Source organism: Brienomyrus brachyistius, chromosome 5 (assembly GCF_023856365.1).
Source record: "Brienomyrus brachyistius isolate T26 chromosome 5, BBRACH_0.4, whole genome shotgun sequence".
Lineage (NCBI taxonomy): Eukaryota > Metazoa > Chordata > Actinopteri > Osteoglossiformes > Mormyridae > Brienomyrus > Brienomyrus brachyistius.
This window is the reverse complement of record NC_064537.1, coordinates 6904987-6930181: the sequence shown is the minus strand read 5'-3', so window position 1 is coordinate 6930181 and position 25195 is coordinate 6904987. Positions and strand designations below refer to the sequence as shown.

At 46.9% G+C, this 25195-nt stretch overlaps 1 protein-coding gene across 2 annotated transcripts in view; it reads left to right on the top strand.

Moving 5' to 3' along the window:
• The window catches only part of cacna1ia (calcium voltage-gated channel subunit alpha1 Ia), a 157948-nt gene extending 137952 nt beyond the window's left edge, over positions 1 to 19996 (top strand). Inside the window, exons 30-37 of one of the 2 annotated variants that reach the window (XM_049013571.1) lie at positions 1473 to 1551; positions 3247 to 3368; positions 5035 to 5439; positions 11231 to 11377; positions 14459 to 14593; positions 15014 to 15182; positions 15675 to 15892; positions 15977 to 19996. In XM_049013571.1, coding sequence (XP_048869528.1) covers positions 1473 to 1551; positions 3247 to 3368; positions 5035 to 5439; positions 11231 to 11377; positions 14459 to 14593; positions 15014 to 15182; positions 15675 to 15892; positions 15977 to 16630 — 1929 coding nt within the window. In that variant the 3' untranslated portion in view covers positions 16631 to 19996. Of the gene's footprint in view, positions 1 to 1472; positions 1552 to 3246; positions 3369 to 5034; positions 5440 to 11230; positions 11378 to 14458; positions 14594 to 15013; positions 15183 to 15671; positions 15893 to 15976 lie in introns of both variants that reach the window. The other variant, XM_049013570.1, reaches the window with a different exon arrangement.
• The last annotated feature ends 5199 nt before the right edge of the window (positions 19997 to 25195 follow it).

Sequence of the window (25195 nt, the reverse complement as noted above, 5' to 3'; positions counted from 1 at the left end):
AACCGGTAAAGTTTGCCTATCATGTAGCCGTGAGCCGTTGCCATCTGTGTGTGTGTGTGTGTGTGTGTGTGTGTGTGTGTGTGTGTGTGCGTGCTGTGGGGGGTGGGGGTCAATTAGAGATGCGAGACCCAAGTTTGATAAAGTTCAGCCCGTGAAACTCCCAGTGAAATGTCAGTTACCCCTCCCCCCCGCCAAAAAAAATAGAGCAGAAAGTGAAAGAAGAGGTCTGTCTGCGCCAAGCAGTGACAGGTCTCCCCCAAAAGGGACCCCAGTGCTGTATTCTCTCCCTGATATTTTTATCATTGTTGTGGCAGGGAGCATGTAAAGCATAAACACCGGGCATCCACATCTCTCTCTGCTCAGCCGACAAACTCTGTCTGCTGCCGGGGGAAAACAAAAAGCGTGTCTGTGAGCGTGACAGGCAAGCGTGGTGCCTCGGGCCCCCCATCCCTGACAGCCGCGGGCAGGGTGTCACGGCGACAGCCGAGCTCCTCCACACGCAATTAACTGCTGTTTGGAAAACATGGGCATGTAGTGAGCGGACCTCCGAAATCCAAATAGACTGAAGAGGCTTTTCGTTTCACCACTAAGGGGACCTAATCATCTCCCACATCATCTCCAACATCATTTCCCACGTCATCTCCCAGATCTGCCCCTGATTCCTTGGGGTTTCACCTCAGCCTCTGTAAATGTCTGGATGTTGATGCAATTAGCTTGACTAAAATATGTACAATGGTAAATTTCTAGAACTCAGTCCCATGATGCATTTCTTTGTCGATTTAATAATCACATCCTGTTAAGCTTAATAATACATAACACTGGTATCCTGTCCAGGATGTCCCCTGTCTTATCCCCTGGAATTCCTGGAATAGGATCCAGGCTCAATGCAACTGAGCAGGATAAGCAGTTAAGGAAGATGGATTAATGAATATAGATAAAGTACCCCTCCTAAATATCGAGAAGTTGAAGCTTTTTCTGACTCACAAAAAACCGTACACCTATACACTACCTTACACCTCAATGTCAAACAGTAGAATTGTGTACAAATGTACCTCTCAAGCCCACGATCATCAAATGCCTCGTCATGAACACGTGTGCCAGGTTTATAAGTGGCACTCCGGATGGCTCAGGTATCCAGGCAACCGTATGCCGGAACAGCCTGTACAGAACGCAGTGTGCTGGGGGGCACGCTGGTTCAGTCAGGGGATCCACTCTCTTACGAAATACATGCTACCTCGACGTATAATGCAGAATTTTGTCTCTGCTGTCTTTGCTGTTGACGTTGCGAAAAAGGCAAGGATTCAGTGCATTACGGGATACCTGTGTCTTGAAAGTTGAACTAAAAGCCCTTGTTCAGTGTGAGGTTCCCATTGCTCACGTTAGGTAAGGTGGCTGCTGATTGGTTGTGTCCTGCTGCAGGAATACGCCCACTTATCAGTGTGACGCGCATTGATTGGCTGCACTCATTTCAGGTGGGGAACCTGGGACTTCTCTTCATGCTGCTCTTCTTCATCTACGCTGCCCTTGGGGTGGAGCTGTTCGGAGAGCTGGGTGAGCATGTGAAGTGCGCTCACATCGCGCAGAACAGACAGGCGCCCAGGGCGGCGTTCATGCGGACCAAAAAGCTCGCCGCTAGTGACACTGCTTTTGCACGCTGAACACTTACACTCTATCCTCGCTTTATTACGTTCCCCCACGTGGCACCTACCGTAGTAGAACCTGCTTTATTCTCCAGACCCACTTCAAAGGTGCACTGAGAGAAGCCTTTCCGCACACCAGCTGTTATTTCTGCACTCGTGACCTTCCTCTTAGATTTAACAAGTCTGACCATTTTCCTCTGACCTTTCTCATTAACAAGGTGTTTTCACCATCATAAGTGCCCCTGACTGGATGCTTTTTTTCATCACACCATTCTCTGTAAACTCCAGACACCGTAGTCTGAGAAAATTCCAAGAGATTGGCTGTTTCTGCGAAGCCGGCACTAACAATCACACCACATTTAAAAGGTCTTAGATCATAGTTCTAAAGCTTAGTTGTATAGATATTGAACCTAGCTGTATATATGTTTGCGTGCATGCGAGCGGGTATACCTTACCTTATGGGGACACAATGTCCCCAGAACGTAATGCATACCCATTTTTTCCCTTATGGGGACCAGGTTCCTGGTCCCCATAAGGGAAAACTCAGTTTAATAAAAATCTGTCACTGCAATGAAAACTAAAAATGCAAAAACTCTTGTATTTTGCTTGGTTACTTATGGGTATGGTTAGGGCTGGGGGGAGTTAAGGTTGTCATAGTTAGGGTTAATATTTTTCCCGTAGAAATGAATGAGCGGTCCCCATAAACATATGTTTACCCGACATGTGTGCATGTGTGTGTGTGTATACTGTATGTGTGTGTGTGTATATATATGTGTGTGTGTGTGTGTATGTGTGTGTGTATATATCTGTGTGTGTATCGCTGTGTGGAAGACCGGTTGTTTGTGTTAACTAGCAGGTGTGCTTGGTAAAGTTGCCATAGAGTGATTTAGCCCTAAGCAGCTTTTAACATGTCAAAAGATCTGTGCAAAGCTACAAAAACCCTAAACTGACTAAAATGTATTATTTAAAATATTTTTACTTTATACTGTAATGACTATTTCCTGATTTACAGTATTGTGCAAATGTCTTAGGCAACCAAAGAAAATATTTGAAGCTATTTATCTGGATAGTAAGTGTATATTTGCTCAGGACAAAAAAACCACGATTTCACATTAGAACATATGCAAGTTAAGAATAACACAGTGAAAACTAATAGGAATTTCTTTACGTTTTCCAAAAAAGTTACTGATATCTAGTTGGATGGCTAGATGAACATCGCTTCAGATCCCAAACCTCTCCTCGGGGGCACCTCAGCCATTCCATGTGTTTGTGAAACTTCACCACCAGCCCAATTCATGAATTTAATCAGATAAATAACTCGTATTGATTAGCTAAATATGGTATGCTAGTGGTCGAGTCAGGCAAGAGGTCGGTGTGTTAGATGTTTTCTGCAAATGCTGGGGAGATTTTATGGCAGGTTTGGAACTGGCTAAGTCACACTTTGACAGACATCATATCATAGGTTTACACTGATACAAAGATCATTTAAACATCATTTTCTTTGCCTAAGACTGTCCATGTCATTTTGCCTAAGACTGTCCATGTCATTTCTTCTGCCTGTATCTTTCTCCATGGCTAACATGTCTATCTGCGCTCTGCCTGCCAGTCTGTAACGTGGACTACCCCTGCGAGGGCATGAGTCGTCACGCCACCTTCGAGAACTTCGGCATGGCATTCCTCACCCTCTTCCAGGTGTCCACGGGAGACAACTGGAACGGTATCATGAAGGTATGGCCACAAGGCATTGTGGGTAGGCTGGTAGGAGCTACTACTCGTGAAAGGTTCAGTTCCAGACAGGAGACCCTCCATTCCAGCCTCCTCACTGGGGTCGTCTCTCATTTACTCATCGACTTCTGTGAGACAGGATGCAAACGAAGGCGGGCCTGCTGATATTATGGTTCAGGGTAATCCCTTACTCACTTCTGTTACCAGGACGACTGGCGGACCTTTCACTGGAATGGTGGGCAGCACCTGACAATAAGAGTCAATCTTAAAAACAGGGGACAAATTCTTGTTTTAGGGAGACAAAAGGGGACAAATGCCTGTTTTAGGGGGACAATAGGGAACAAATTCCTGTTTTAGGGGGACAATAGGGGGCAAATTTAACTATTGATTTTTTTTTCAAAAGAAGCTTAATACGTTATCCCGTGAACAGTAGCGTGTAATGGAGAATGGGGAAGGCAGTTTCCTTTCCAGGGTTTAGCGGGTCTGGGCAGGATGCGGCCATCAACTGATACAGGGAGATAAACACAAATCTCATTCAACACACAGCCCTACGGCACAGTCGTGGCTTTGCAATCTGTAGTCAGTGCCGCAACATAAATGGATGTATTGTGACACAAAATAAAGCCGCTAGCATTTATTGTTGCCTCCTTATTTCCTTCTTGCACTGACGTGCAGCTGGTGCGGCCCTTTGCTGCCCCCAGGCTGACTCATTAAGGGCAGACTAATGTGGCACCGATTAAAGAACCTAAACAAGCCCCGCCGGGCCCGAGGCGGCTGCGAGCCACACGCGGTGCCACTCCTTTCTGCCCCTGGCCCGTTAAGGTGTTTGCTACACTTATTTTTATATAGCGCCTTTCATAACGGAGTCATCCCGAGGTACTTGACAAAAGTGCGAGGTTTGGTATATTGGTGCCAGTACATTGCACATATGTGCCCCGCGAAGGGCTGGCATCCCATTCAGGACTCTCCAGCCTCCTGTCATATGCCCTGTTAGGCTCGGTGTGACCCTGGACAGGGTAGGTGGTTACGGAAGACGAATGACATTTGTCTGTCACACACACTGACTTCTGGGGCACTTTCCTGATGAAAGAACTAGACAGTCTGCCATCACAAACAGGATTCCATCCTGTTAGCAGCTGCGTCACTCATTCCTTCTTTATTCTGTTAATAGTTAATCCAAGATAGTGGGCTCCTTTCTCAAAGTGTAATTTCAGAGCAGAGAAGCCGCTCTGATCAGTGCGACGGGGTCAGGCCGGGCGACCCGAGGGATTCGCCGTCGCATCCTGAATAATTCTGATAGAATCCGAGCAGTAATAGTGGTCAGCATTTGAAAAGACTTGGGAATTACAAGCTTGTTCATTACTTATTCGTTTCAGCCTTAATCGGATGCAGGGTCTTTTCTTTTTCATAAGGGAGAGTCAAAGATACTGTCCAACTCACCACTATATCAACAGCTACACGCATGACGAGGCATTTCACGCAAAACGTGGAGGCATTTCAGCCTTCATAGAGGAACAGACTCGACAGGATGCAGTGGTTAACTGATATTTGATTGATTATTTATGATAAATGTAAATCATCAAGATGGGTGACCTGAATATCTGTAATGATCTTGTAAAATATCCATATATCTATTATACCTAATGATGCTCTTGTACGCCTCCTACAGGACACACTGCGCGAGTGCCAGGCAGGCGAGCCTGCCTGCAACAGTAGCCTGCAGTTCATCTCTCCACTGTACTTTGTGAGCTTTGTGCTGACGGCACAGTTTGTGCTCATCAACGTGGTGGTGGCCGTACTCATGAAGCACCTGGACGACTCCAACAAGGAGGCGCAGGAGGACGCTGAGATGGATGCTGAGATCGAGCTGGAGCTGGCCCAGGGCGCCCTCTGCTGCATGGGAGGTCTGGCTGGAGGCGCGGCCGGAGCCGTAGGGGGCGGTGACCGGCCGGGGGTCGAGGGAGGTGGGCGACAGTGTGGCATCACCAGCTCCGGTAGCAACCCTGGTGCCAGTGACCCCCAGCGATGCCCCAACGACACGCACCACCCACGCAAACTCTACTCCCCAGCCCAGGTGGGTGTTACTTTACAGGATCCATCATGCATTGCAATCCATCGTTAATCAGATAATCAGTCATAGAACAGGTATAAGACATAGAGGATGTTACACTCTTCTGATTAACAATGACAGTGAGCTATAGACGGCTCTATATAGACACCCAATCAGGACTGCATATCAAAGGAATTATTTATATATGTATTTATTTATATATATCCAAGTATTAGGAGCATATTAAGTGGGTGTAGCAGCAGTGTGAAGGATAAAAAATAGGTTTAAAGGTGACACATTTAATAAAAATAATACTGTATGATATATGCTGCAATATAAGCTGTATTGCCAGGGCGGGGTCTCCTGGGTGAATTTGCCTTCCTGGGATAGATATAAATGTAAGAAGCATCTTCAGTGAAGAGGCAAATGTGTCGCTTTAACTGAGTAAGACCTCCAAGGGGTATAACAGGAGTTACAGACCCAGCGCCGTCCAGCTGATCTGACGTGTGGGGACAGGTGGCGGTGCGTGAGGTAGAAGATGTGGGGGGTGATTAAGTAGGCTGGGCCCGAGGCCTTAATCACAGGTTATGGGTCTCAGGGTTGCCAACTTTGGGCAGGTGGCTTGAGTGAGGCTTTGCAATGACATAGATTTACGGTGAGCGCGAGAATCTGAAAGCGTAAGTGTCAGATGCGTGAATGTCCTGGGGTGTTATTGGGAACATTGTGTTACTTAAAAATCATTCACTGGACCACAAATGTGTACATATATACATTTATTTGTATTTTTATAGTTCTCAATTTTCAAACTATCTTATAGAGTCTCACAGACACAAACACACACGCACCTGTTACGATGACTCATAGACTGTGGACTAAATGCATGCACACACCCACACACACACACACATTGTATTGACTCTTAGACAGGGAGCTATGAATTAAACATGCATGTTACACTGACGCAGAGACGATAATGTGATTTACACAGCCCCCCACACACGCAGACTACACTCATTTATGGATGGTGAAGTTTGATTCAGTCACACGCACAGACGCAGTTTTGACTTACTGTGTTCGAAATCCGATATAGACAGACACACACACACACACAGTATGGTGAGTCATAGATGATTCTGATTTAGACAGACACACACACACCACAATGATTCATGGAGAGTAAAGTAATATAGACAGCCACATACACAGATCACACTTATCTATTGATGGTGAAATTTGATATACAGTCTCTCACACACACACATACACTCTACAGTGACCCATAGAAGGTAAACTCTAATTTAAACAGACACACACAGATCACACTTATTTATTGATGGTGTCATCTGATTTAGACAGACCCACACACACTGCTATGACTCATAGATGGTAAACTCTGATTTAGACAGCCTCACACAGAGACCCCATTCACTTATTGATGGTTAAATCCGATTACACACAAACACACACACACAGCAGTGACTCAGATGGTAAACCGTGACCTGCTGCGTTTCATCAGCCACGAATGCTTGGAGGTGCCCCTTACCTGCTGTCGTTAGCCCTGCTCCTGACTGCCACGCTGACGCACTGGCGATAAGCCTCAAGCTCGGTTCCCAACACAAATGCACTGTAATCACACTGGCTGCCAGTGTGCCACACGACGGACAAATCCCGAGAGGCGGCCATGATCAAAAAGCAGGGAAACAAAAACTAAAAAGCTAATCAAGGGAGAAGGTGAAGATGGAACAGGATTAAGCAAAGAAAACGAAGTCACGGGCCGGTCCTTGCGCTGAGGATGCGTACATCTTCCATAAGTATTTGGAAGGCTGTGTTGTTCATATGAAGAAGACAGGGGCACCTTTGAATAGCTTATATTCTTTAAGTGTGACAGAGAGACATGAATCAGAGTTGGGTTTTCAGCTTCAAACTAATTAAAAGAATGCAATCGGTTTCTTGATCACTATACCCCCTGCTACCCCAACTGCAGCCAGCACTACTACCAGCATGATAACACAAAGGTAACGCTTTGCCCCCCCGCTATATATGCTCCACCTGGCCTCATTGTTTTATCTCTGGTCACAGGGTACGGCAGTACGGGAGCTTAGGTAGCAGCAAGGGGAGGCGCTGAGGAGCAACGGAAGGAAAGGGGGGGGGGGGGTCAATTTGGAGGCAAGAAAAAGAGGAGAGAAAGGTGATAGTGCTCGGGGTGGGGGTCAGGATCCTGGTGCATTCAGACAGAGCCCCCCCCCCTCCGGCAGGAATGTGGACAGAGAGGGTGGGAAGGAAGAAAGGGAGGGGGGTGAGGAAGAGAGAGAGATTTGGAGGACCTTGGTGAGAACAGAGCAGGGTGAGACGCCGTCACATTATCCCTGCTTCATTAGCGAGACGCTCTCTGGCTGGATACTCATTAGGCAGACATGGCTGTCGTCAGAGCCTCTGTGTCCGCGGAGCTACAAACAGCAACAGGCCCCCGCTTTTATTTTTAGCCCGCATCTAAACTCGGGAGTCAAGGCGAAAGGACGGTCCATATTTCTGTCTGCTCCCCCCTCCCCCCAGGATACTGAATCTGTGGCACCAGACCAGCCACATTGGTCTGAGAAGCTGTCTAACAATGCAACCACCTCACCCGGCCAACATACACCGCCATTACACAACAGCGCAGCCAGCACTCTTGTACAACATAAACCGCCAATATTCGACAGTGCAGCCAGCACACCTGACTGACATAAACCACCATCATGCGACAGTGCAGCCAGCACACCTAGCCAACATAAACCACCATCATGCGATGGTGCAGCCAGCACATCTAGCCAACACAAACCACCATCATGCGACGGTGCAGCCAGCACACCTGTACAACATAAACCACCATCATGCGACGGTGCAGCCAGCACACCTGTACAACATAAACCACCATCATGCGACGGTGCAGCCAGCACACCTGGCCACCAAAAACCACCATCGTGCGACGGTGCAGCCACTACACCTGGCCAACAAAAACCACCATCATGCAACAGTGCAGCCAGCACACCTGTACAACATAAACCAGCATTACACAATAGCGCAACCAGCACACCTAGCCAACCTAAACCACCATCATGCAATGTCGCAGCCAGCACACCTGTACAACATAAACCGGCATTACACAACAGCGCAACCAGCACTCCTGTACAACATAAACCGGCATTACACAATAGCGCAACCAGCACACCTGTACAACATAAACCACCATTACACAATAGCGCAACCAGCACACCTGTACAACATAAACCGCCATTACACAACAGCGCAACCAGCACTCCTGTACAACATAAACCGGCATTACACAATAGTGCAACCAGCACACCTGTACAACATAAACCGCCATTACGCAACAGCGCAACCAGCACACCTGACCGACATAAACCACCATCATGCGACAGTGCAGCTAACACACCTAGCCAACATAAACCACCATCATGCAATAGCGCAGCCAGCACACCCATACAACATAAACCGCCAATATTCGACAGTGCAGCCAGCACACTTGACCGACAAAAACCACCATCATGCGACAGTGCAGCTAACACACCTGGCCAACATAAACCGGCATTACACAATAGTGCAGCCAACACACCTGGCCAACATAAACTAGCATTACACAATAGTGCAACCAGCACTCCTGTGCAACATAAACCGGCATTACACAATAGCGCAACCAGCACACCTGTACAACATAAACCGCCATTACGCAACAGCACAATCAGCACACCTGACCGACATAAACCACCATCATGCGACAGTGCAGCTAACACACCTGGCCAACATAAACCGGCATTACACAATAGTGCAACTAGCACTCCTGTGCAACATAAACCGCCATTACACAATAGTGCAACCAGCACTCCTGTGCAACATAAACCGCCATTACACAATAGCGCAACCAGCACACCTGGCCAACATAAACCAGCATTACACAATAGCGCAACCAGCACACCTGTACAACATAAACCGGCAATATTCGACAGTGCAGCCAGCACACCTGACCAACATAAACCACCATCATGCGACGGTGCAGCCAGCACACCTGACCGACATAAACCACCATCATGCGACGGTGCAGCCAGCACACCTGACCGACATAAACCACCATCATGCGACGGTGCAGCCAGCACACCTGACCGACATAAACCACCATCATGCGACAGTGCAGCCACTACACCTGACCAACAAAAACCACCATCATGCGACAGTGCAGCCAGCACACCTGACCGACATAAACCACCATCATGCGACGGTGTAGCCAGCACACCTGACCGACATAAACCACCATCATGCGATGGTGCAGCCAGCAGATGCTCATAGGTCCGGTTCTCGACAGAATGTGGCTCACACTTAGTTTTTTTTTTCTTTTCAATTCCTCAACCCTTAATTGCTTAATTGATTTCATTACATGGATAATAAACCACCTCACCTGAGGCTGTTGGTGTTAATTGGTTAATTAGATCTTGACCCATAAGGGCAGGAACTGCATATCCTGCGATTTAAATCAGTTGCGTTTTACCGCCCAACCTCTGCGGAAAGTGTGCAGGAGTTCAGCATCACACAGAATCGCGAAGCTTTCCATCATCACCCTAAGAGAAGCTGCTAAGATAGGCAGTCAGATGTATTCATGAACAATATGGTTTAAGTAAGTCGGTGACTGGTCGGACATTTTTGATTTAGCATGACATAAAGTGAATTTATGTCCAGGAGAAGGTGCGTAAGTGCATTGTGGAAGTATGTCATGGATGAAGTGTTTTATTTGATGCTGGAGGTTGGATCAGTGCAAAGGCACAGGTCTGTGAGGACTGGCTGAGGAGAGCTTAATGAATAGATGTTGGCCTGAGTGGGAGGAAACAGAGACTGGGGATCCCATAAGTTGCACTTATCCTGGCTATCAGTGTTCGTTTTCCGAAGGAATGAAGGAATTCATTTGTCTTCATGATGCTCTTTGCCAAAGACCTAAAATCCAGTGACATTGACCCATGCAGAGAGGGAGGAATGTCACATGACCAACACTCCAGCTGCTGTTACCTCTGTTAGGGCTTCCCAGTAGCATTCATCTAAATGTAAGGAATGATTCCTGACCTCAAAATAAAAATGGGGTCCTGATTCATCAGCTGGCACCCGTTAACCTTCTCCAGTAGAAAGAATGAGAGACCCAGACACACATGAAGGTCACTAGGCTGATTTATACAATGTGTGAATAATGACAAGGATATTCTCTTTTTATTTTAATCAATCTGGCGACGTATTTTGGTAACGATGCGAGGGAACCGGACACCGTGTCATTAAGCAGCAGGTTTTCTTATGGCTCCATACGGACTGGGAGAGTTCAGGAGAGAAAGCGGCCCGGTTGTATGACGGTCAAAGCGTGGAAGATATCTGGAGCGAAGGAACAGATGCTGCGTTTGTGCAGAAACGGAAGAGCTGAAGTTGTTTAGCTAAAATTTGAGCGCGTGATAAAAACTGTTTCATTTCAACTGAGATCTCATCAGACCGAACAGATGAGTGACACATATACAACACAGGACCTCCTCCGCATGGTGCATGTTGACAGATAGTATATTTCACAAGTCTTTCCAGCAGGGTTGAAAAGCCAGTCTAAAAACCTTGTGCTGTTCCTCAAAGAGAAAGATAATGCATTGCAAGAGGTACCTATTCACTTGTAATTTCATTCCAAGTCAGCTGAGCAAATAAACAGTGTGTTGGAAGACGAGTGGCTGCGTCAGGTCGGGATAAGTGTCGATTGCGCTGGAATGGTCCCAGGGGATGAGCGCATGGCCGTGCCTTTCAGGAGAACCTGTGGCTGGACAGCGTGTCGTTACTCATCAAGGATTCCTTCGACGGGGAGATGCTGATGATCGACAACCTCTCGGGTTCCGTGTTCCATCACTACTCCTCCCCTCCAGTGTGCAAGGACTGCAGCCGTCATCCTCGAGAGGTGAGGCCCCCCCCCCCCCCCCCCCCCCCACCACCAGTGGGATAGCACACTTGCGTTTCACTCTCATCTGGATCAAAATTCCTTCAGGGTGGTGTGCAGAACACTTAGCTTTTTCTCATTTCGATGTTATTTTAAATACCTATTCGGCGATATACATATGAGGTATGTAATTTTTAATGTCTTAAACACAGTTGTCTGCAGATCAAAAGGCAGATAATAAGTCAATGGTTTGAAGCATAAAGTGTAGCAGTGGTTTGGCCTTTGGCTGAGCTGAGACTCCATAAGATCTGTGTGGTGTTTAGTTCAGCTGGTGAGTCGCATTCCAGTGGGATTCTTCAGATCCTGGAGAAAGACGGGTAAACTGGAGTCAACGCCAGCAGTTCAACATGCTCAGTGTAAATAATTGTGGCATTTTTTTTTTTACATTGACAATGCTACTTCACACCAGCAGTACTGTGCAAAGTCATAGACAGTCAAAGAAAATCTATAAAACCATTCATCTGTAAAGTGAGTATTTGCTGGGAAAAAAACCACAATTCCACATTTGAACAAATGCGAATTTCTAAATTTAAAATGATTGAGTGAGCTATTCATTTGCCAAATGAGGTGTGCTACTGGTGAAAATACATGTATTTGATGGTAAGTTAAAATACTTGGTTGAAAAGGTTTTTGCTAATAAACTTTGACACCAACATGAAAACCATATAAACATAATGTTCCTTGACTGCCTAAGAGTTTTACACATCTACTATATCTCTAGAGTGACATGATTTGAAGGTCCCAAGGAACATGATTTTAAAGAAAATTTGGTCTATTCCTTAAATTCTTACTAATTAAATATATTTCTTAAAAGATGTTGAAAATAACAATCAAAGAAATAATTAAAAGCATTTATGCATACAAATATGTTTCATGATATATGAATGACTGTAAAGGATGTGATTGGACACCTGAGGCTAAAACATTTGGTTGTGATTGGTTGTAAGACTTGGGATAATAACCAATATCCTATTTCTAGCTGAGTGTAATGTTTGGATATATCGTCGTTGGTGGTTTATGAGTACTGGGCTATGTTGCCCACAGCAGAAGCAGATAAGAGAGTGCAAGAGAGTAACTGCTTATCTATTTCTTTTGAACCTTTCCTGATCAACTAACTCAAAGGTCTGTGGGTAATTAAGGGGTTTTGATTAAACCGAGCCTTTCAGCAAGAAGACACCTGGATATCTGCTGCTATCAACACCAAGCCTCAGTGACCGATTGCGTAGTGACCTGAAGGCATTTTGCAAGTGGAAGGTGTTCTTCTGATTTTAGATCACGACCTTTTTGAAGGCCAGGGCTCAAAAAAAATCATGACAGAGTTTTAAATAACAGATGAGTAAGTTCATTCTAGGGCAGACTTCCGGAAACATCAAGAACTCCGCTGATATGTTTAGGAAGGAGCAAAGAAAGATAATTCAAATGCAGTGTTTAGCACCAAGCGGAGGCGGTGTATATTGTGTTAGAGTTAAAAAAAAAAAAGTTGAATCTTGTGCTTGTTTTTCAAAATGTAGGTGCCAGGACTAATGAAGGCCAATTTTTACAATAGCAAACCCCCCCCAGGGAACGTTTGAGGAACGTAGCTGTCAAACCGAAATGTACTCTCAGTACTTGTTCCCGAGTCGTTGGGAAGTGGAGCTCAGGCAAAAAAAATGGAAGAAATAAATAAAAGATTGACAGTGTCTGTTGGAGAACATCATACCCTCAGAAAAGTATTCCCTGCGGCCTGCCATGGAGCTTTAGCATCCATTCTTCCCTGCAACAGTTTGCCGGACACGGCCGAAAAATATAACTGTCGCAGTTTTGGCTAGAAGAGGGGGACTCAGAGGCAGGGTAAAGAAGAAGCCAAAACAGCGGACGATAATCAAAGTTAGGATCGGAAGATTGGGATTGGGAATCCGTCTGGTGAGATTGTTACACTCAGGCACACCTAGATGGGCGTTAAGATCGGCATTCATACAGGGAAACTGATCCAGATTCAGGAGAACAAGCACGTGATGCTGCACAGGAGGAGATACAGGCAACCAAGGAAAAGCAGCGAAGATTAATGCTCAGCTGTGGGACATGCCAAGACCTCGTAATGACTAAACCAATTCTACCGGTTATATACTAGCAGCATTTAGAACATGAAACAAGACAGCTGTCAGTATTCCAGAGCTCAAGTGGGCAAGAGGGTGTGGTTGTTGCAAGCGATCTGGGCTCCTCCTTATCGCCCGATGTTGACAGTCCTGTTTGGACAACGGCTCAGTCGCTCCGCCATCTCCGTCTTCCACCTCTTAGTCAGCACAGCGAAATCACTAAACGGTCTTTAGCGCAATGTTTATCGCCTCATTTAATGCGCCCTTATGACTCGTCGCATCTTTGATTCCTCATTTGCGCCTCCGCCCTCCAGATCCCCTTTCCTATGCCCACATCCAGCTTCTTCACACTGATTTCCCGATTTCAAATACAGTTCGTGATCGGCCATTTCTTAGAGGCGTAGCAGCAGGGATGAAAAACACCTTCATGCTTCTGAGATGTGGAACGTCACCTGCACTTGCCATGTGGGTGCGTGAGCTTTTTTCATAAGCAGTTATTTGAACCCCATAAACCAGGTTTCTCTTTTTTCCGGGACTGCAGCCGTTGAATTATTCAAGGGCTGTGGGTTGTATTGTGTGTATTACTCACCCCTTGTCAGTCCATCTTACTGGGTCTGCCGGTGAAAGCTGTCAGTTCGTCAGTCTGGCCTGCTTGTCCTGCTACCCCCATTTCACTCTTTGATATAGCTGATTTATTTAACTTCCACTCACCGTTTCTCTTTTTCCTCGGTGCGATAATGTCTATAGACTGGACATGCCAGCCCAGAAAAAAGAAATAAAATAAGAAGTCAGGTTTGCTCAGCTCAAACACACTCTCTTCTGTCTAAATAGAGGAGATCTATGCTTCATTTTGGGCTGAGCTACTGTGGTCTGTGATCCACCTAATCATTTCCTGCGGTTGTAATCCGTCTTCACGCGCCTTCACTGCCGGCCGCCATTTTCTTTCCCGGTTTGTTTACCTGTTCAGATTCGCCTGGCTGAGGTGGAACAGGCGTCCCTGGCTTCTGAGCAGCTCTCTGACAAGTCCTCCTCACTGGCGCTCCCCGATGACCTGAGCCTGGACGACCACAGCGTGTACCAGCTGCTGATGAGGGACAGCAAGGTACCCCTGCGAGGCCAAGGCCTCTTCCAGTCCCGCTGCTCCCAAATCTACCGTGCCACTCACTCCAAAGTCTATCAGACATTAATTAATTTAATTACTGTTTCAGGAAAATTTGCCTTGTGTTCCTGTTCTGCTTTAGTAGAGCTCAGATAAATTGAAAATATTTTGATACATAATTAATATCGGATTATTGATGTAAATCTGCAGATTAGGGCAATGAAGCGCACAATGTTAGTGTCTGCTAGCTGTTGTTAATCAATGGCGCCAGATGGAGAATGATTATCAATGAAATATTGTCTGGATCGAGCAAGGAACTTGTACTGGATTTGTTCCAATGTCTGGTCTAAGCGAGACTCATGCTTTGCCGATGGCCGGTAACTGAGGGGTTTGCCCCCTGTGTGTGGTGGACCCCTGCGGCAGGAGGAAGAAGAGGATGGCAGCAGTCGCTCACAGAGCTCCAATGAGCTGGGGGGCAGTCAGCCAGGGCTCATGCTGTCGCAGCATCAGAGCCCCCTAGTGAAGGCATCGGGTGCAGCGATCGGGGTCGATCTCCACGCGCCACCCTCACCGTGCTCATTGGCTCCAGCAGGTATGTGTGCTGGCTGCTGCTGCTATCGCTGTTGCTACAGGTTGATCTTTATTTCCGTTATTGTTTTTTATGACATTTGCAAGCCGCGTTCACACACATCGAATGGAGTTCAGGGAAATCTACATGTGCATCACTGAACAACCAGCGAATAAACACAGCATCACAGGCTTGGAATACACAAGTCTTTATTTATTTAGCAGACTGTATACTGTAAATGAGAATCAGAGAGAAGGGTTAGCTCTCGGGGTTAACAACTTTGCTTGAGGGCCCAGGATTGGGATTTGAACCCACAATATTCTGGGCATGGTACAGAGCCACACACACACACACACACGTTTGAATGAAAGAGTAATTGATTGGATAATGGGATCAACTGAAGGTCAGCATGCTACATACAGTCTAGTAATGCATGGTACAGTAGCACAGATTAAAATTATATCCTTTTTCTTGTCATATTCAGAAGCCTCTCTTTGTCCCTACTTGTCCCAGAAGCAGTTCATTGCAACAGTAGCAATAGTGGAGGAGGTGGGAGTGGCTTTTCTCCTCTCTTCCACCTTCCCACGGAGTTCTTCCATCCCGCTGGGGCAGTTCGCCAGTCTAGCTCTGGGACAGGGTGCCTGCCATCCATACAGGGCTCTCGTCTCACATCTCCGGCTTCCTGGGCCTCCCTCAGATCCCCGGGGGCCGACAGTAGGGCCCTCGGCACACAGGTAAGGGACACTCAATGTAAAGGATGGTGTTCCTTTCTGTTAATCATTCTAGCATGTGATGCATGATGTTCTTCTCCCCCTCAGCATCCATCCCACAGCAATTCCTCCCTGGCCACAGAGAGCTCGGAGGGCAGACTGCACACCACGCTGGTGGAGGGCCTGAGCTTCAGCATGTCACCTCCACAAGATCTCGCCATGCCTCTGCCTTTGCTCTGTAATCTCCCTGATGAGACCCGCTGCCGCCCAAGACAGATTCTGCGACCCTTTATGGACCCCCTGTCTGATCCTCCAGCTGTTTTTAACCTCCAGGCCACTAGGGGTCACCAGAGGAGTCAGAGCAGTGGAGGTGGCAGCACCAGTCCAGGGTGCAACAGACAGGATTCAATGGATCACTCCGACGATGATCTAGGGACAGGGAACGGAGGCGGTGGGTCCAGTCAAGCCTGCAACAGCGAACACTTCTCCGAGACTCTGAGCAGCCTGTCGCTAAACTCGCTGCTCTTGCCTGGCTCGCTGGCTCCCCTGCTGGCAAAGAAGTGCAACAGCACTGGGAGCCTGGAGCAAAGAGCCACGTCGCTGAGGGGAGTGGAAGGCAATCCATGCTACGGCACAGAACCCCAGGGCTACATCTCCAATCTTTGGACTGAAGATAAAAGCGGAGATGGAGTAGAGGCAGGGACACAGGGACAAAAAAGTACCACCCACACAATGGTGGTAGGCACCAGGAAAAGTAGATGAAACCTATAGTCATTATTTCTGTGTAATGTCCCTGTTCTGTCCCTCTCCTTTCTGGAAAGAGCTGTGTGGTGCACTCACTCCTCAGTCTTATTGTTTCCGAAGCGGCCATATTTTACACTTCTCAGTGGACGGTGGAACGTCTGCAGTGTTGCTGAGAGATTCTGGAAGCCCGCCCCCCTGATACTTGAGCTGTCGCAAGGCGAGACTAGGAAACCGCTGCTCAAACTGTCCATTAGAATAGGAGGGGAGACCGTAGACGCACATAGGGAACGGCAGAGGCACACAAGACCTGGATATCTTTGTTTTAATCAGTTGTTAAGCGGTACAAAAGGCCAGAGAGCACTTTCGACAGGGCCGGTTGAATAGTGTGAGCGTGTGGGAGTGATTTAGCTCTCTGAATCGCTAAATAGAAGGTCTTTGTTGGATGGATTTGTCTGTCATTACAGGCAGAAAGAACTGGCAGTATTTTAGAGTAGAGGCTTTCTGAGATTTCAGTACAGGGGACATCACTTCTCCGGACAGCCTCCCCTGTTTGACTATAAATGAGGCAAGGAGAAGATCAGCCACTTTAACTTTGTTCTCTGATCTATGCCGTGTCAGCAAAGTGGATGACAGGTGACCGCGACGGTCTAGAAACGCTGAAGGAAGTGTGAACCTCCCAAGAATGTCGTGGACTCCCTGAATGGAAGGTCAGGGAGAGGGAGTCATTGTGGGCCTTGAAAGACCGGCTTTGCTGCAGCGTCAGCCCACACCTGCATGAGGAGACCTGACAGGCGGACCTTGAAGATAGAGAGAGAGAGAGAGCGCGCACGTTCCCATCTGTACACGGAAGTCTGGAAGAAGATGGACCGAGTCAACTGCAGGATATAACCCGATCCCCATCTCAATACAGGGGTACAGTTTCAGGGTAGTGAGACTAAAGTGACACTGGAGTCTTTGCATTGGAAATGAGATAAACAAAATCATCTCAGAGACAGAAAAAGAAATGAAGATGTTGGCACTGGATCTCCGCGAACTTATTAGTTTTCTGGGACAATAGGAGATCAGGAATGAGAAAGGAAAAAAAAAATGAGACACTGCCTTTGTCTTCTTTACCCTTTTCCAGTGTTGCTTGTTTTTTGTATCTGCTTTGCCAGTGGCTTCTAGATTTGAGGTGGGAGTTAAGGGTTCATCAGTCAAGCAAAAAAAAATGTAAAATGAGGGGAAGGGTAGCACATTTAACGAAAAAAGGGTAGCACATTTTACAAAGTACACATAGCCAGGGACTTGGGTCCCCTTTTGGATTATAGAAACTTATTTCTCTTCCTGCAGGACAGCTGGATTTTAAACAGAAAAATATCTGCTATTTTGAGTGCCATATGAAGGATTTAAGATATACTCAACTACAGATTTTTAACACTTATTTTTGCATGGCTGTTAAATACCAACAGGATGAATCATACTGGAGAACTGTTTCATGCAGTGATGCTTCTTGGTACAGTGATAACGCTCCAGTCCTTTTGATATGTCACTGAAAGCAAGTCAGCAAATACCTAGAAATAAATAGATTTCTTTTATTCGTATTTAAATTTATATTGTAGCGACCCGAAATCTGATATCTAACTGATGCATCCATGATAAGCGTTATTCTAATTATAAAAGGTCCAAGCTAATTGTGAATTATGGTCAATGGTTTATGCTTGCGACTTATGAAAGCGATGAAGGTGTGTCTGTTGAGGAATACCCTCGGAAAACAAGGTTTTTTTTTTCTTTTTTCATCATTCCGTAGGAAATATTCCTGATAAGAGTACTGTCCATATGTCTTGGTAGTAGCGAGGAAATAAAATACGAACCAGAAGGGTGCTTTGATGTTTTTCTCACCTAGCCGTTTTGTCACCTGGCTCCGCACAAGATGTTTGTGTTGGGAGTCAGGTTTGTTTCGTGCTGTAAATGAAGAGTCGTCTGTAAGTGCTGAAACAACAGCTATGTGTGTGCCCTTAGACAGCAACTTGTGTCAAAAAAGCTTTAACGTTTTAAGTTGTTTAGTGTTGGACCAAAACTTTGAAGATGACTGTAGCACTGGAAATTTTCCGGGACCGAAGGCCAAACATTCCCAAAATGCATCACTGCTTAATGTATCACTGCATAATGCATCACTGCATAATGCATCACTGACTGCACATACCCCATGCAAACTGCATAACTGGAACTCAGGACTGGAGAAGGACCTCCAGAATGTCCTATAGCATTCGGGCAAAAAATGTATAAGCTATAAGACTGTATGAGGTAGCGCGTTCCGTGTGGTTGGTGGGTGCCTGACAAGTTCCCCGTGTCTGGTCTGCATGGCAGTACTTGCCGTCATCTTGGACCACTTGTTTTTTTAGCCTTGATCTTGTGTCCTAGCATAACGCTTTACACATGCAGTGTGTGCATGTAGAATGGTCCCAAACAGGAGCTACACACAAGCGTGAGAAGGTCACCAGGTTCCCCGAAGGCAGTGATGGCGTGGCCCTCCTTATCTGCGACTTTCCCTGCTCCGCGAGGATAGCGTTTGACAGCCCGGCTGAACGCCGCGGTGTCACATTATGGTGAATTAAATCGCAATGAAAGCGTAGCGGCGCTGGGGGGTTGGGGGGAGGGGAGAGAAGGGGCCACGGACGCCCTAGCAACCGTGCTTATCGACCGGCTCCAGCTGACCACTTTAGATTTAATGCTGTGTCAGAGAAGATCTGTGTCAGCCGAGGCATTATGTGTCATTACTGGAATTCATAGCAGGGAACAAGGCGTGTTAGAACTTCATTTTGGGCTGGATGGCCGCAGTCCCCTTCAAGTCGCCATTTTACTTTTGTGGCTGCCGCCCGCTCCTTTATTTAGCGTGATAAATAATTTGCAGATGCGTGGAGCCGAACTCCGTCCCCCGACGTGCTCGGAGATGGAGCTGTTTTATTTACGATGTCCGAATGCAGACACGTTAAAAGCCTTGGCGGAACCCGGCCCAGTCTCATGAGGTGGTCTTCGGGCAAGTGCCTGTAGGGCCGCTCATGCAAGGGAAACATGCCCCGCCTTCTCCGCAGCGCTGCAAGGGTACCGTCTGGAGCGACTCAGCACAAACGCAGTCCGTTTGCACACATGCCAGTGCACCACTGCTATTTATAACTGCCCCGCCCCCCTGCTTCTCCTGACGTCTTCCAAAATGCACCCTCGGCCTGCCCCTTCTGACCACCTCCTGGGCCTCGGGGCCCAGATTACTCACATACCTCCTCCCCAGGCTGGTGCTAGGGACAGGGAAGGGTAGTCCTGCTAATTAACCTACTAATGGCTTAGAAGGGTGCCGGAACCGGAAAGGAAACCGTAGCAAAATCAGGATTCCGTTTGCATTTGCATTGCTGTCCCTGTTTTGGTGACATCGTGCTGCTTAGACTGAGGTTTTATTTAGTCTGTTTTGCACAAGAAAGCAACTTTGTATTGGATTGTAGTTGTTGGCGTCTCCAAGGTGGTGTTGCTAAGAGCCCAGTACATCTCGCTGCACACACCCCTCAGTGGCTAATAAATGTCTACATTCGGTATCTCTCAAGCAGCAGCCAGGCAGTGTAGCGTAGTTATTGTGGCATGTGTCCTACACAAGCAGATGAGACCACGGCGGTGCTCCATTCCAATCGTAAGTCACACACCTCCACTGATAGTTTGGAGAAAAGGGCGACCGCTGAACTGGCCGGAATATAACATTTATTAGGGTCGGCTGGAAAATTAGCACTGTGCAGGATGCGGGGCTCTCAGATCAGGATGCCGGTAATGAACCCACCTGTGACATGAGTAGAGTAATCGAGCATCGCTTTGGGTGCTGTTGGAATTGAATGACCAGTGTAGCTCCCGTTTCCCCCCCCGACAGTTAGCTGTTTGGCTCGCCGCGTTAACCTGATCTGTCTCTATCAATTTCGAGAGGAACGGCGTGAAACACTCTGCCTCGGCCCTTGAGGAAACGTTTGGCCTGACAAGTCAGCACTCGGTACTTCCGGCGAGACGAACAGAACACTTCTCTGAAATGAGCTTCAAATATTTCTGGTCGTACTTTAGTCTGGAGAGGACTTCTAGATGCCTCCGCGATCGATTTTTATGTCCCATTATATACATCCAAATTGTCAGTTAAGCTGTAATAACCAGCATAAAATAGAAAAAGAAATTGGACACAAAATATATTCAGGATAAAATATAAATATATGTAAAGTACCCCCTGTACTTTTTTTTACCTCTCTGTGCTCTGAGTACATAATTATCATTATTTGATGTCATTACGTTTAGAGATGTTTTCAACACTTTATGCTGGCTTTTGACAAGACTAGTTATTATGGTTCAAATTGGCAATTTAGGTCTGGTACAGGGGTAGAGTTGTTGGTAGAGTGTTTTTGACTTTTGGTGTAAAATTGCCTGCTCTGGGGACTGCTTTCAGAGGCTCTGCTGAAAGTGAATTCTCCCCGATGTATTCCGGTAAAAAGACAAAGTAAATCAATATGATCCAAAGTTTGATCCACAGAGTGTGCAGAATTATAGATTTAGGAGTCGGTGTTATAATAGCGTAGTGACTCGTTTTGTGGGGGTAAGTATGTAGTGGGAAAATAAATCAAACCAACCTGGAAATTCATGCAGCGTTAGAAACAACAGGATACTTCAAATCGGAAATGTCATGGCCACAGATGCAGGAAATCTGTTGCAAATGAGATTGGTTTTATCTCATTGGTCTTGGCATCCTTCCGAACTCTAGCAGGTAAAACAGCAAACAGTGTAATCTAAGCCAGTGTTGGAAAGAGCTTGTAAAAAGGTGATCTTATCTACAGTCGTATCTGTGCGTTTAGCATCCTGTTCACACACGAGGCTGCGAGGGTCACTCCTTTCAGATCCGCAATGATGCGTTCCTCTTGATACATGACCTTTTTTTGCTCTGTGTACATAACAGCTGAAACTGGAACACATCCAGTTCACACTGGGACAGGGGTGGGGGCCGGAGGGGAGGGGGGCGGGGGTTTGCAGCTTGAAAAATAGAAGATGGGCTAGAAAAACAGGGGCATGGAGAACAGCTGTCGGGGCACAAGAGACCTAGTGAGAGAGAAAACAGGTGTTTTGTGGGTAACTGATTGCAGACGAAAGACGCTTGTCACCTGACTGTGTCACGCCCCTGGAGATCCATGTCCTCCATAATAATACACTCAGATGCTCCTTTTTCCCAGCAGAAATGCTTTTTTCTTCTTAAAAAAATAAGGCACCCCTGCTTCCCGGCGCACTGCAGTGTAGCTCGTACGCATCAGCACGTTAGTGTGTTTAGTCATGCTGCGTATTAGCGGGAATGCTGGGATATCACACAGAGCACAAGTGTGTGTGTATGTGCATGTGTGCGTGCAGGTACATACATGTGTGTGAGTGTTTGATTCCCCCCCCCCGCATAATTACGGCTTTCTCTGTCATCTGACAGCAGCCAGACTGCACAGCACATCCCCCACCCGCCCGCCCCCTCAGAAATATCATCGCTGTCTCATTCCGAGCGATTCATCTCGCTTCCTTGCCAGCTCACCAGAAACTCCTGAGTAATGTTTAAGGTCTGGGCCGTGGTGCACATACACGGGGGAACAGCAAGAAGCGTGTCGAATTTCTGCCAGTCAACGTGTTGGCGGTGTTAACCTCCATCCTCATTGGCTTTTACGCCTTCAGGAGCCCGACCGTGGTGAGTGTTGGGGCAACCAAAACCATAATGGTCTGGATTGCGCTCTTTTAACTTGAGTGTCCAGATAAGCCAGTCAGTTCTTTGTGGTATTGTGTCATCAACTCATCTACTATGCAAATAAAAATAATAGCCAATAATTAGGGTAATATAAATGCAATCTGTCTGCTATCTATAGGAACATGTTTTATGTACATCAGAGACCATGACCTATCAGTTATGCATACCTTGACAAGAGACCACCGACTATGTCCACAGCACAAAGGCCAGGGCCTATATTGGAGGGGCATCAAACCATATCACCGCTCTGCTTAACGTTCCTTACATGTTCGTATCACACATAGAAATAATCATAGCTCAGGTGCCCAGGTGCAGTTTAATTGGGCTGCCCCAGCATATCGCCTGATTGAAAATCATTAGCTGTTAAAATTATTCTGCGTGTGCTGCTGCATGTCACATTTCGATGGAGCTCCACGGGGACATATGGCTGGTGACCACTGTGCCAGGTGAGCTGCTTCCAGCCCTGTGGACTAGGGGGTCACTTGAGGTTGGGCAGCTCACGCATGGGTTACTGTCAGCAGGCGTTTCTGCATGTTCACAGCCGGCCAGACATCAGAAGTACATTCCTCCTGCACTGTAGTACATATTTCCTTGACCTGGTTTATTGTTTTGAAGTTTTTATCAAGGGGGGGCTCTCCCCCCACGGCGGAAACGGCGCCTGCCAAGTGCATTCTGCTCCGGAGCCTGTTTCACAGCCTCCTTCATCGCTCCCCCCCCGCATTTTGTCTTTCGCTATGTTCTGACGGGGGCATGACTGTCCCGATGACAACCGCCAGACTCCCGCATGGTATATCGCTACTCACAGCAGGAACGACCCCCCTCCCAAATAAAAACAGGAAATACTATATATTATAATATAGGGAGGGAGTACATGGACATCGTGGGGCACGGCAAAGTCAGGTAATGAGTGCAGTGTTTTGCTCTCTTGTCCTCTGTAACTGCACCCAGACCCTGGCAGCCTTTTTGTGACCTGATACCCATTCGAGTTTTTCATTTGCATTCCGTCTTATGATTCCTCCCTGCTGCTTTTATTCGACACCTTCCTGTCTCCCATCCTGCTGACACGTGGCTAAAGTCACCTTCCCGGGGTCTTGGTGGTAATTCTTGCACTCATTGTTACTCACGTGCAGGGCTGAGGGGGCTTGCGAGGCCTGGGGCAGCTATGCAGCTGTCTGCGGCAGCTTGACGACACCTACGCTTCTTAATTAACGAGAGAAACATCTGTTGGTGCCGAGATCAATCGAGCCTGAATGCGGAGCAGGGCAGTCACTGTGCCGGGGGCGTGGCCAAGTGGAGTCCCACCCACCACAGGAGCTCATTGGCTGACAGCCTGTCACCCGCTCTGGTGTGTGCGCAGCGGTTGTATGGTGCCAAGGGTCTGCTGTTATGCTGTGGCTTCGCTAGTTGGCTCCCAACAGAAGAAGGAACATTTTTCACCATGTTTTCTATAGTCAATCAGGCTAGGGGGTTTATTTATTTGAATGAACTCTCGGTGGAAATAAAATTATTATGAACTGATTAAATGAAGACGTGTGTGTTCGTGACTTAGAGTGAAAGCACATTATTTAAAAAGAGAATATTTCAGAATAGTTAATGCAGCGCAAGTAAACATAACAACTGGTCTTGGATCTTCGTTTGGGTTGGATTTTTTCCGTATTTTTCTGTATTTCTCTGCCTGGAGAGGTCAGTGGGATGCTTGCAATTGCATTGCAATCCATTGATTTGGGGGGTTGGGGGGTTCAAAACAGATGGAACAAATGGATGTGAGGCACAGTGAGATCAGCACCTGTGTTTGCAAGCCTGCAAAGGTGCGTTTCAGAGGCACACGGTCAGGGCGTAGCAGCCAGCCGGTGTGACTCCAGGTGCTGCCCCGCCCCTCACGGTGTCCATGGCAACCAGAAGGCGCACGGAAGGTGTCCTTCACGCGTCTCCTCCTTCGCGTTTTGCCCTCAGAAGATATGGCCGCGTTGTGTCGTCATTTTATCGCCGCCGCCTTGCTTAATTTGGCAGTTTGTCCAAGCTGCTTGTCTTCATTTCTGCGGTCTCCCGGTATCAGGGCAGGTGCTAGGACCTGGGAACCCATTCTACCATGTCGAAAACGCGGAGAATCTCGCGCTTCACACACACACACACACACACACACACACATAGAGGCATTCCACGCATCTGCAACCCTTGGGTTTAAATGATCAGTTGGGGAGGGGTCCACCCTGGCAAGTCTGTACTGTGATTATAACACATACAGCACCCAGAACCAAGAAGCAAAGGAATTTAGCAAATTTATGAAAGGCAGCTTGAGGTTCTCCTGAACACCATCCTTGGTTACGGAATAAACCTCAAAAAGGTTATTGGGGTGAATGAATTCTGTCTCGTTACATCACCAAGTCCCCCCCCCACCCGTCTCTCTCCATCGCCCCTTAAAGTATTTTCATGCCTAAAATAATGTGGGGCAGGATATTTAAACCAGAAAGGTCTATGAATATATGCACCTGTATACATAACAGACTATTTTTTGTACTATATTGTCAACATCGATTGCTTTATTTTACCGATTCTGTCCTGTAAAACCAAACTAGGAAATTGTGCAATAACTTAAGATTTATTTAAACAAAAAAAGAGAACATCATGCTTGTATTTTATTGTATATAATGAGCCTGGTGGCAATAAAAGTTATAGTGATTCCAAATAGCATTAGAGAAAAAAGACTTTTACGAAAAGTATTTGAGAAAACCGACATAGAAAAGAACACAAGCGTTTCTCTCCTCCCTCCTCACCCTAGACTTAACTGTGAAATGTATCGTATGAAATAAAGCTGA